Genomic DNA, 13936 nt, shown 5'->3' on the forward strand with positions numbered 1-13936 from the left:
TGTTATCAAAAGTAAGGAAAGTCTGAAAAACTGTCAGAGCCAAGAGTTGCTGGCATGACAGGTGAATGTAATGTGATATTGTGGATGGGATTCTGGAACAGAAAAGGGATGTTATGTACAAACTATGGAGATTTGAATACATTATGGACTTCAGTTAAAAGTAAAGTGAATATTGTTTATTACTTGTAACAAATGTACAAAATATTAATTTTAGATGTTAATAATAGGGAACCTGGATGGGTGAGAGTGGGAGGTACAGGACTCTCTGTAGCGTCTGCTTAGATTTTCTGTAAGTGTAAAACTGCTCTAAAAAATTAAGCCTATTTTACAAAGCAGATTAAAGGGCAGAATTACAATGGTTTTCCTTTCCTTTTTAATATCTGAGTAGTATAGCGCAAAGTTATCACTAGTGAACTGTAAGGGATGAAATTATAGAAAGACTTCCCATTTATATTTCTCTTATCTAACCTGAAAATTTTATAGTCAACTTTGATTCCTTTTATTTGAAGAAAAAATTTACATTTTGAAAAACTTTTAGTGATGTGTTCATTGTAAAATTTATTACTTTTAATAAAATTTAAAATTTATTAAAATTTATTAATTCAAATAAATGTGAAAAAAATAATGCACATATAACTTTTCCACTAAGAAATAACACTAAGTAAAACATTTTAAGGTTTATTTTTTTCCTATGCACGTTTGATGAAATCTGTTTCTATATAATATATTCGTTGGTAACTTGCTTTTCTCATTTAACATTTTGTCATGGATATCTTTCTGTATCAACCTTCAGCATGACTAGAATGCTAAGCCAAAAGCTTGATTTGCTTTTATGTGCTTTGATGGCTTTGATGCATATTTCAAAATTTCTCTAGGAAATTTGTAGGGGTTTATAATTCCCACGACCATGTTCTCAAAATACAGAAGTCATAAACTGAGTCTGGCCAACATCTTAAAATTAGGAGATTTCCGTTAGAAGTCCTGATTCCTTCTTTTGAAAAATCAGCAGCTCTGGCAATAGTGGGCCACATTCATTCCTCTAGGGAAACGGTTGGAGCTGAGTTGCTGTTGCCATATACCCTTGTTATGACCTGAGGTGAGGCAGAGTGTCATTTGACATTTCATTTTACTTATACTTTTAAAAGTGGTCATATTAAGAGAAATATGAAAATACTTATTGTGCATATATCTCTAGCAAAAGTGATAAAAGGAAAGAGGGGGAGAGGATAAGATTAAAAAAAAAAAAACCCGGGAGAATGTAGAAGTTGTTTTGTGGATGTAAAGAATGTATATACATGTTTAATACGTCTATAAAGCATCTCTGTTGAATGAATTCTAAACCTATAATTTTAAAACAAACCGAAAACAACCCATTTTACTTATTTACTTGCATTATCTTCCCAGCTTCTATGTGAATTTGAGTTAATCACTATTACAGTTTTTGAAGTTCTGTTATTGTTTGTTGAAGAATTCTGAAGGACTGCTCCTTAAATATGAAATCATTTATGATGATGATAGTATCCACTGTTGGAGCATTTTTAATGTCTTCATGAATATTTGAATTTATCATTGCAGCTTCTTGACTGGATATTTGTATTTTTATATTCATATCTACTACATATAATTCATTATTAAATAAAAAATCTATTTAAACTCATTTAAAGAACATGGGCTTTCTTACTGGATACACCAATAAAACTAAAGTTATGTTATTTCCATTTTATTCTATATTTTTGTTTCACCTTGAACAACTTCTTTAAAAATACCTTTGGTAAATGATAGGATATTAATATATTCTTCATAATTTTATTTAAAGGAACCTGGATAAGAGCAGGTAGCTTTTGAAAACTGTTCAGATTGCCAGCCCAATCAAACGGAATAGTTATAAGCATTGTAAATTTGCTTACACGATAGGAAGAGAAAATAAATAATAGTCATACGGTGATTACAGGTGGGAGGAAAGAATAGGGAAAAATCATTTAGAGTTTGAAATAAAAGTGCTTGAAGTATTTTAATTTGATATTTAAAGAACGGTACTGGAGTAAGTATTTAATATATTGTAAATGTGGTAACTACAATATAAACAACGCTGAGAAAAATATTTAGCAATATAATAGAATGACGGTTGGAAAACAAATCAAGTGATTTAAATAGAGAAAAGTGTAACAATGTAAATAAATCAAAGATGACCTCTCTCATAAATAATTAGAAGTTTGAATTAGGGCAGTTTTTTTCCCTACTCCCTAAAAAAAGAAAAAGTTAAAACCAGAAAAGGGTAAAATTTTCCAACATTGATTCAAAAAAGTTAAACATGTGTATTCTTCTGATAGCCCTTAGGAATATCATTTAGGATGGATAAGGTTTCCACATTTTAAATGAAACTATTTTCAGGGCTGCTTGCTCTATATCCAATATTAGAATCTTGTGATTGTAATCTTGACTGTCTTTGCTGGAAATCAACAAAAACTTTGTTTGCACTATGATTTAGTGTTTTTGTTTTTTCTAAGTGGAGTGCTTAATTTGAAATACAGTATGTGCATGGATTTTAATGGTCTCAAATATATTCAGTTGAGATGGTAGTAGAATTTTATAGAATGCTGGTTTTTATGAACTAACATTTCTAAAAGATATCCTACATACTTAATTTTTCTGTGATTTTTTCTTATAGTTACACTGTGATGCTTACCATTAACAGATTATCTGACATAGTAATAAATTTCAAGAGAGAATATAATGGACTGTATTGACTGAAAATATCAGAGTCTTTTGTGTTGATGTTATTAAATTATGATACACTGAAAGACAATTAGACCTATAGTGCTGTTGGTTTCCTTTTACCAGGTTTATATTCAGTGGTATTATATGACTTATGATTATCAAATGGTGGCTGGAGTATTTTGTGAAGAAATACATATGTGTATAATTGTATTTTTGAAATAATTAATTTACTTATGAGTGGTATATTTCATGCAACCATGCTTTAAATTTTTTCTTCTGCAAATCTGTATGGCAATATTATTTGGGTAAATATTTATACAGACTCTTGGATATTTTATTGGAAAATGCCATTCTATTAGGATAATAGAAGTTTAGCTAATTCTAGATTATAGTTCATTATTGAAATGAAATTTTCCTTCTCTGAATACTTATTTATATAATGTAATATTATGGATAAGTGTTTGCACATATATAAATAATATACAAACATGCATATATATTTGCACTTAACGCTTTTTTTTAATAGGTATCTCAACGGCCATCTTTATCGAGCTTAGAAACTTTAATGGTCTCACAGAAGTCTGAAATCGAGTATTTACAGGAAAAACTAAAAATAGCAAATGAAAAACTCTCAGAGAACAAATCTACCAACAAGGATTCCTCAGAGAAGGGCATCTGGACAAGTACTGAAGGCAAACATAAGGTAGGGACATTTTGTCATTTTGTGAATTTGTCAGGATGAGGCTGGCAAGACAAGCAATGAAGTTAAAAAACAGCAGCATTTACTTCTCTGCTTGTATTTCTGGAAGCTTGAAAAATGTTATATGCCAAATGCTTGATAAAAAATTGTTGTGAGTAGAGAGTTTTCCCCTTTTAAAAACTAAACAATATATTCCTAATTTAATTAAATATATTAGCAGTAGTATAGCTGTTTGCAGTAGATTAACATTCTTAGGTTAAAAAGTTTTGCTAAGTATATGCCTCATGTATCTAATTTATAGCTAAGCTAATCTAGGTAAAAAATCATTTTAAAGTAGCATTAGTTGTTAAAAGAAAAATATATCTTAATGTTTCTATTTCATTCAGATATGATATTTAAAATACTGCCCATGTGGATATAAACTATAAAGTGGAATTTAACATCAATTTATGGAATTTTATAATTTCATATTTAAACATGTAGCAACACAGAAAATAAGCAAATTTTCCATAGCATGTTTCTCATTTATTAGTGTCTAACTTTCCCTTTTTGTAGTATTTGTATTACAGTATATATACACTATAGTATGTATTCCTGTTAGGCTGCAAGAGAGTCTATGAACATTGACCAATATAAAAATTTTATAATATCATGTTGTAAATATGTTATTGTATAACATTGTAAATATGTAAATTCTAGATACATAGAAAAGTACGAAAATTTAGACATATTTTTCTCACACTTGTTACTTCAGCATAGAAAATTTTTTTATAAACAGAATACTGTGTTTTTCAAGATAATTGTTTTTAATTCTTTCCATTTTTTCTATGAATAGAACTGTCTTAATAAAGGAAGTATTTAAAAAGATCCAAGTTGCTATTATAGTCTTATTTACTCCCTGTAATATTATTAGTAGTTTTCAGAAGAGTGAGCTTTATATATGTACATATGTATTTATTTATTTATTTAAACATAACTGCATTAAACATTTCTTGCCATTTTGGAGTAGTTTCAGAGTATTGAGCTTTATTTAAATGAAAGAAAACATTCCTAAAATGGAGATACATTATAGGTCTAATTTGGTTGCTTGCTACATTGCTGAAGTTAAAAAACGAACCACTTTGATGTTTCGTTGCTTTTAACAAAAGTCAAGAAAATGAGAGGGATATTTGGAACAAAATTTTCTTTCTTTTTCATAAGGACATGCAGTAAGTATGAACAATATGTTGCCCAGCTTAATAGTTGCTCTCACATATTCCTTCTCCAGATTGGTATATGAAGCTGTACATAATATAAACACACATTCTTGTCTCTAGTTAGCCACATTATAGTTAATGACCATATGGTCATTATGGTATAAGATCTACTGTCTGTTGTATTTATATTCCTCAAGCATATTGTTCCTTCAACTTCACAGTGTGTTAAACTATTTCAAAGGGAAAAAAATCCTTTCCCTCTTGTTTCTGGTTGTCCTATCAAGTGTAACCTTGGACCCTTATAGAGCAATTAGACCAGCCTCTATCCCCTCCTTTGTAATGAGGTTTCTTGCATTTCTGAGTCTATAACCCTTTAGTCTTCCCTAATGGGACATCATTATTCTGAAAGAAACAATGTAAATGTAAATGAATATTCTCATTAACGAGTCACAGAGAAACCTTTAGCGGTAGCACTGTGGTAATTCCGCTTGTTATTTCTCTGGTATTCCATGCAGGATTTTTTTTATAATTCATTATTAGTATTCAAAATTACTTGTTCTTTAATTTTGCATGTCTTTCATAATCCAGTGTTCCAACTAGTTCAACCATGTCCTTGTTTTATTCTCGAGGAACCACCTGTGAAACGTTCAAGGTCTTTGTCCCCAAAGAGTTCTTTCACAGACTCAGAGGAGCTGAGGAAGCTGTGGAAAGCTGAAAGAAAGATTGAAAACTTAGAGAAGGCACTACAACTAAAGGTGAACATTAAATCATCTCTTTAGTAATAACCTTGCAAAGATAAAGATATACCAAAGTAAACATTCCCTTTACAAATCACTGCTTATCATTTATCTTTCCTGAATTTAATTACGTGTATAAAAATGTATCATTGGTTGGTCTTGCGTCTCAGATTTCTTAGGATAATAAAGTAACAAAAAAAATTTGCTGCTTGTAAGTAAATATTTATCCACTACTTTAAAATTGTTTGGAAAAAAATAAAATTGTAAAAAAATAAAATTATTTGGGAAGATTTTGGCTTAATATTGGGAATAAATTTCTTATAGCTCCTCAGAGACAAAAAAAAAAAAATAGAACTGTAGCAAGTAGAGAATTTTTCATAGTTCTCTATATGTGATAAGCATATAAAAAGAAAAGTGAGTTAAAAACTATACTCACCTAGCTCAAGTCACTTACAATTGTCCTTTAAAGACAAATTACATAGTTAAAATGGCAAATATGTTATTTTTTCCATTTGACTATATTGAGGGCTTTTATTTTTTCTGAATTTAATATGGCTAAACTTGTGATTCTTTATGCACGACTACCCAAAGGCCTATACTATTTGAGAAGTAGCCATTTAATTGAATCTCAAATAGTTTTAAGACATTTTATGACAAGACCATTGTTTAACACATGATTAGAATCCAGTACATTTAAATCTCAGATTCTTTGTCATTTAATATAGGTTACTCTTAGGGAGAAAAAAGTTTGACTTATATTATGTGTGCTGTGGAATAAGATATGGTTTTGAGGTATAGTTAACCTAAGCTACAATTAATACTTTTTTCTGCCTTTCCACTAAACAATAATTTATGTTTATACAGAGTTAAACTTTAGTTCTAAAAGAAAGGAAAATTATCATCTTTTTTTCTACAAAAAATAAAATGATCAGGTGACATCAACTTGCTAGTATTTAGCCTACTTGAAATTTATACACCTGGAGTTACTGATTTATTTACTTGGTTCATTTATTATTATTTTTTTTTGTAATCTCTATACCCATCATGAAGCTTGAAGTCACAACCCCGAGGTCAAGAGTCACATGCTCTTCCAACTGAACCAGCTAGGTGTCCCACACCTGGAGTTATTTGCTAATGCGTTTGTTTACTCAATAATAACTTACTAAGCAGTGCAACTAGCCTAACAAGTCACTTGTAAAAAAGGAGACTCTTAGATAACTATCATTCAAGAGCCTTTCTCTAGTTAAGAAGATGCTATATGAGCAGTTTGAATCTAGTACATTAGTGTAAACATGGGAGTACACACAGGATATTAAGGGCATGTTTAGGAAGCCATGTTATCATCTTCCTCCTTTTGCATAATTCTTGAAATTCACATACCAAGGCTTCTATCCTGTATTAATCTGGGTTCTTCAGAGAGACAGAACCAGTAGGATAGAACCCTTTCAATTTTCCTAATGAGGTATCATTATTCTGAAAAAGATCTATATCTAATCTATATCTATATATCTATATCCATCTATCTGTCTATCTCAAGAGAGAGAAAGAGAGAAACAGACATAGATAGATTGATTTACTATAAGGAATTGGGTCATACAGTTATGGAGTCTGAGAAGTCTAAGATCTACAGTTGTCAAACTGGAAAGCTGGAGAGCCAGTGGTATGGTTTCAGTCTGGGTCCAAAGGCCTGAAAACCAGGAAGCTGATGGTATAAGTTCCAGTCCCAATCTGAATCTGAGTCCAAAGGGACAAAACCAATGTCTCAGCTAAAAAGCAAAAAAAAAAAAAAAAAAAAGCATTCTTTCTTATGCAGCCTTTTATTCAACTCAGGCCTTTGGTGATTTGGATGAATCCTATCACTTTGGGAAGGACAGTATGCTTTACTCAGTCTTCTGATTCACGTGTTCCTTTTGTACAAAAACACCCTCGCAAATACACCCAGGAAAAATGATTAACCTAATATCTGATCAGTCAAGTTGACACATAAAATTAACTCACATATCCCACTCACAGATCTCCACGTACTTGCCCCCAAACTCTCTGAGTCTTGGACATGGCAGGACATGGCAGGACATGGCAGGACATGGCAGGAAGGAATAGAGCAATTAAGTTATTTTTAGATCTATCCTCTTCTACCTCTTGAATTTCTTGCTTGAAAAAGAGTTTCAGAAGCATTGTACTAATTTCTTACTGCTTTTTCCTAACAACTACACTTTTGGATGAGGCTTCAAGCTTATTTTCAGAGTACAATTCTTTCTTCACACAATTTCTTTTTCATTTATACTTCTTCTGTATTCCTTTTTGAAGTTGGTTAGTGATAATTATGAATTTCAAATGTATGTTTTCTTCTATAGATTTGCAAGATAAGGGGAAAATGCGAGCAGATGTTTTTCACTGTATTTTGTCATTTAGTAGGAAAGGATTTCTTGTTTTGAAAGAGCAAAATAGTTGAATGAAAAAAGCACTATAATCAAGACCATTTATCCAAAGAAGTAGGTAAACAAAACCTGTAAAGTAAAAGCAATTCCAAAGAGAGTGATTGGGTCCAGGATACCTTTTAATTTACAGCCTTATTTTAGTAAGTATACCTATCATATTTAGTGAAGACACGAAACTTCTTCCTGTATTTCTCTTAATTAGGCTTTAGTATTAATGTTATTACTGTTGCTCAAGTGCATGTGAATATAAGGTAAGATAAGAATTAATGATGTGTCTGTAATAGTTTCTTGGGGCTGCCATGGCAAACTACCACAACCTGCCTGGCTTACAAGAACAGAAATTTATTGACTCAAAGTCCTGGAGGCCACAAAGTTCCAAAATCAAGATGTCCATAGGATTAGTTCCTTCTGAAGCCTGTGAGGGAGAGAATCCATTTCTCTCTTCTAGTTTCTAATAGTCTCAGGTGTTCCTCCACGTATAGATGGCACTCTCCCTGTGTCTTCATACTTCACACCATCTCCCCTCAACGTGTGTGTCTCTCTGTGTGTCTAAATTTCTCCTTGTTATAAAGACACCAGTCAATTGGATTAGGGCCTATCCTATCCTAAGGATCTCATTTTAACTTAATTACCTCTGTAAAGACTTATCACCAAGGGGTTAGTACTCGAACATACCTTTCTGAAGGGGATTTATTTCAACACCCAACAGTGTCTTATGGTTTTTAATATGCATTTTTTGGTCATGGTGCTCCTTTTGTAGACCATTACCCGTTAATACCTCTTGATATTTATCATGGCCTTCCCATATTAGTATTCTATTGAATACTGCTGTGCCAGAAGCTAATGGGAATATGACAGAGAAAAATGTTCTGTGCTCAATTATCATAAGCAGTGGATTAAAATCTCTTTTTTTTCTGTGAGCTGTTAAGATATCAGTATGTATTGCGAATCTATAGAAAGGTATAATTTATTTCCCAGGTCTACTTGATTATATTAATAATAGGTATATTAATATACCTATTAATATTTCACAAAAAACTATTGTCCATGGAAGATACCTGTTGGAACTACTAAACTAAACACATGCTCCATGGCACAGTAGATAGCTGTGAGCACTGAGGCTGACACGGGGTTTGATCCCATGAACTGTGAGATCATGACCTGAGCCAAAATCAAGAATCAGATGCTCAACTGACTGAGCCACCTAGGTCCCCTGCAGTAGATACATTTAGGTCCCAAGTTGATCACCAAGGTGGACTGTAGGGAAAGCAGGACAAATAAGCTTCTCCAGATAACCTCTACCATGGAACAATGTATGTGCACTTTGATATATTGAAATGATGCTCCTTACTGTATCAGTAGTAAGTCATGCATATTATTCTAATACTAGTAATGAATTATGTAAAAATATTTGTACATTATCTTGTTTAGCTTATTTCTGTGAATTGTTGTACATATTTTCAAGATGAGTGACCAATGTTGTAAATAAAAGAACCAATAGTAATAAAAGAGTTGAAAACTGTTATTCTAAACATCCCAACCATTTCCAAATCCTGACTTCCTAAGTGTAGTGATCTAACAATGTATAAACTATAATTTGGAAAGCAATGCATCTGAGTTTTATGAAATCTTTTACTATTCTTGGGATCACTAATGCCATGAATCTCTGTTTTATGGACTTTAATGCATTTGATAACTTGATTCTATTCGCACTTTTCTATACCATTTAATAACATCAGTGTGTCCTTTGAATATAGTTTATATGTCTTTTTATTTTTCAATGCTCTAATATGCATTCTTTATACATTCAGCTTTATACACTTTGCTAAAATTAATCATCCGTGGAATCCTTGGTATTTTATGAAAGGTTTTTCTTTTTTTAACTTTTTAAAAACCTTGCTATTATTCTATGAAGATTGAGCCACTGTTTTATTAACAGTACTCATATTCTTAGTTTGCCTCATGCCTGTCATGGAGCCTTTGACCAAATTAGTAGATTAGATCAAGACTCATTTTTATTCTTATGAACTCAAAAGTAAAATTGCAGGGGCGCCTGGGTGGCTCAGTCGGTTAAGCGGCCAACTTCGGCTCAGGTCATGATCTCGCTGTCCGTGAGTTTGAGCCCCGCGTCAGGCTCTGTGCTGACCGCTCAGAGCCTGGAGCCTGTTTCAGATTCTGTGTTTCCCTCTCTCTCTGACCCTCCCCCGTTCATGCTCTGTCTCTCTCTGTCTCAAAAATAAATAAACGTTAAAAAATATATTTAAAAAAAAAAGTAAAGGGGCGCCTGGGTGGCGCAGTCGGTTAAGCGTCCGACTTCAGCCAGGTCACGATCTCGCGGTGCGTGAGTTCGAGCCCCGCGTCAGGCTCTGTGCTGACCGCTCAGAGCCTGGAGCCTGTTTCCGATTCTGTGTCTCCCTCTCTCTCTGCCCCTCCCCCGTTCATGCTCTGTCTCTCTCTGTCCCAAAAATAAATAAAAACGTTGGGAAAAAAAAAAAAATTAAAAAAAAAAAAAAAGTAAAATTGCAGATACCTTGAAACAAAGTCCATTGTTATAATCTTTCTATTTTCTAATGTTTTAGTCCTTCACACTTGTTTGTATATAGAAATTAGAGCCTCTGGTTTGGCTAGTTTAATTGCAAAATATAGTGAAGGTGGTCAGTAAGTGTTTTATTGAGTGATCTAATTAATAAATGGACCTAATTCAGTGACTGCCCTTGGGATATTTTTGAGTGTATCCTCTTGGGAAAGTGTAACGATTAGTGATATTAAATATATCTTTCAGTCTTTACATTTGATTTTGTTATAAGATCGTTGGGTGCAGTATTTCCCAAATGAAGTACTATGGTTTTGACTTAGGCAATTATAGTCAAATGAGACTTAAAGAATCATAATCCAAACTATGGTTAATTTGTATTTGTTATAATATTATAAAAAATATTTTGATTATTCTTTCTACACATTAAATATTTCTTTTGAGATAGTTAACTTTTGCCTGAAGACTTCAGCTAAATCTGTTCTTGCACTAAAATAGGGAAAAATGTTTTTCTTTGAATATATATTATCTATCTATGTATCTATTTATCTATCCTATATTTACATATCTCTATAATTCTGTCTATTTGTAAAGTAGGCCAAAGGAACAATAGTCTCTAGGACTTATTTAACCCATGTGTTAAAATTTGTTAGTAGCATTCTCAAAGGACAAATCTATGGATGAAACTGCATTTTAAAATAATAATTGTTATAAATTATGCCTATCAAATTGATTTGTGAAATAATCCCTAGTTTACTTTCATTTGTAATAATTTAGATCTTAGTAATTTTATAAGGAATATGTAAATACTCCAGCATTAGTTGTAGTAAATTATGAAGCATGCGTTATTAAAGGAGAAAGCTCCTCTATAAAACTACTTTCCCATAATCACTACTTAATGGAGGGAGCCCCCTATTTCAATTACTATAGAAAAATCAAAACTATTTGCTAATATGAAATACATTACACCAAAGTTTTACAGAGGTGGCTACGGTGAGTGCTTTGTTTAAGTATTATGCCTAAGACAGAGTCTGGCATATTGTGGGTGACATTTAGGACTCAGGAAATTTTTATTGAGTCTTAATCTTCGGTATAATAGCCTAAGATAGTTGATTTCTCTATAAGAACTAGGGAATATATTGGGTATAAATTCAGTGATTAGTGGAAGCTGAGACAGTACTGTAAAATGCTAAAATAATGATAGTACTAACAATAAGAATCTCCATTTGTTCCATAGACTTAACAGAGGATTTTTTGTGAAAGACAACACAAAAAATCTGGATATCCCATTTGATTAATTTTTACTAGTTGGGCAGTCTTTTATTTATTTTTTAAAATTTTTTTGGGGGGGGCTAAAACACTTTTAATAACCATCACAGGTAATTTTGATGCAGGTGGTCAGTGGGCACCACTATAATTGAATGTTTTAACATCATTTTTATTTTTATTTTTATTTTTATTTAATTATTTTTGTAGCTTTATGTAATTTAATTTTTTTTTAATTTTTTAAAATTTACATCCAAATTAGTTAGCATATAGTGCAACAATGATTTCAGGAATAGACTCCTTAGTGCCCCTTACCCATTTAGCCCATCCCCCCTCCCACAACCCCTCCAATAACCCTCAGTTTGTTCTCCATATTTATGAGTCTTTCCTGTTTTGTCCTCCTCCCTGTTTTTATATTATTTTTGTTTCCCTTCCCTATGTTCATCTGTTTTGTCTCTTAAAGTCCTCATATGAGTGAAGTCATATGATTTTTGTCTTTCTCTAATTTCACTTAGCATAATACCCCCCAGTTCCATCCACGTAGTTGCGAATGGCAAGATTTCATTCTTTTTGACTGCCAAGTAATACTCCATTGTATATATACACACCACATTTTCTTTATCCATTCATCCACCGGTGGACATTTGGGCTCTTTCCATACTTTGGCTATTGTTCATAGTGCTGCTATAAACATGGGGGTGCATGTGTCCCTTTGAAACAGCACACCTGTGTCCTGTGGATAAATGCCTAGTAGTGCAATTGCTGGGTCATAGGGTTGTTCTATTTTTAATTTTTCAAGGAACCTCCATACTGTTTTCCAGAGTGGCTGCACCAGCTTGCATTCCCACCAACAATGCAAGAGAGATCCTCTTTCTCCGCATCCTCTCCAACATCCTTGCAACAGTTGTTGCCTGAGTGGTTAATGTTAGCCATTCTGACACGTGTGAGGTGGTATCTCATTGTGGTTTTGATTTGTATTTCCCTGATGATGAGTGATGTTGAGCATTTTTTCATGTGTCGGTTGGCCATCTGGATGTCTTCTTTGGAGAAGTGTCTATTCATGTCTTTTGTTGTTGGGCAGTCTTTTAAATTCTTTTTACTCAGAGCTTCTAGGGACTCTTAACACAGGCTTTTAATGATTCCAAAACACTGGGTTTATATGTAATCATTTCTAAGAAATTCATTGTAAAATAAGAGTTTGTGGGGAAGGAATTTGATTCAATGAAGAGTAATTAGAGAAAGCTATTTTAGAATTTAACAAAATATTCAGCTTAACTATGTTCATTTGAAAATTGTGTTTTGGGGGCACTTGGGAGGCTCAGTCACTTTAAGCAGCCAAGGTTTGGTTTGTAAGTTTGGTTTATGAGTTCAAGCTCCATGTCGGGCTCTGTGTTGACAGTGCAGGACCTGCTTCAGAGTCCCTCTGTCCCTCTCTCTACCCTTCCCCTGTCGTGCTCGCTCTCTCTCTTTTGTGGGTATGCTCTGTCTCCCTCCCTCTCTCAAAATAAAGAAGTAAACTTTAAAAAAGAAAAGAAAATTGTGTTTTGACATGAATCTTTTTAATACCTATACATTTCTTTTAATTATTTTATTAATACGTTTATAGTATATCCTGTTTAAAATCCTAATAAATCTGATTAGTTCTTAAAGAATTCTAATAAACACAATGAACTTATCTTCATTTATGAGGAAGTAACATTATTAATTATTACTTTTCTATTTGGTTAATTTAAATTATTTCACGTAAGATTAGAAAGCTTATCATTTACAGAAGTAAAGTGATATTTGGATTGTTTACGAACAGTAGGGAAAACTTAAGGTCAAGGGTAAATCATCCTGGGGTGCCTGGGTGGCTCAGTTAGTTAAGCATCAGACTTCAGCTAAGGTCATGATCTTGTGGTCTGTGAGTTTGAGCCCAGCATTGGTCTTTGTGCTGACAGCTTGGAGCCTGGAGCCTGCTTTGGATTCTGTGTCTCCCTCTCTCTCTGCCCCTCCACCACTCACACTCTGTTAATAAATAAACATTAAAATTTTTTTCTTAAAAGGGTTAAATCATTCTTTTGTCTTAGAATAGGAGAGATATAAATAGCTTTTATTTTAAAGATGGAGAAACTGGGACACACTGAATTTAAGTAACTATGTGAAGATAAAATTTACTAACTGTGAGCAGGAAGAGTTGAACTCTTATCAGCACTTAACACTCTGCATGTAATAGACTCAATATATGGTTCTTCAGTTGAAATGAACAAAATTCAATTCAGTATCCTGAATTTTTAACCATGGTATTAAACCATGCTACTCTTTAGCAAGTTTGCAGTATCTGTAATCTGTTTATCTTCTAAAACTCT

The 13936-nt window shown here is 32.7% G+C and overlaps 1 protein-coding gene across 2 annotated transcripts in view; it reads left to right on the plus strand.

Moving 5' to 3' along the window:
* Positions 1–13936, plus strand: part of CNTLN (centlein) — a 310623-nt gene that overhangs the window by 152069 nt on the left and 144618 nt on the right. For both annotated transcript variants that reach the window (XM_045470092.1, XM_045470093.1), the window contains exons 9-10: positions 3245–3421; positions 5244–5369. In XM_045470092.1, coding sequence (XP_045326048.1) covers positions 3245–3421; positions 5244–5369 — 303 coding nt within the window. The remainder of the gene's footprint in view (positions 1–3244; positions 3422–5243; positions 5370–13936) is intronic.

Source organism: Leopardus geoffroyi, chromosome D4 (assembly GCF_018350155.1).
Source record: "Leopardus geoffroyi isolate Oge1 chromosome D4, O.geoffroyi_Oge1_pat1.0, whole genome shotgun sequence".
In the NCBI taxonomy this organism is placed as follows: Eukaryota; Metazoa; Chordata; class Mammalia; order Carnivora; family Felidae; genus Leopardus; species Leopardus geoffroyi.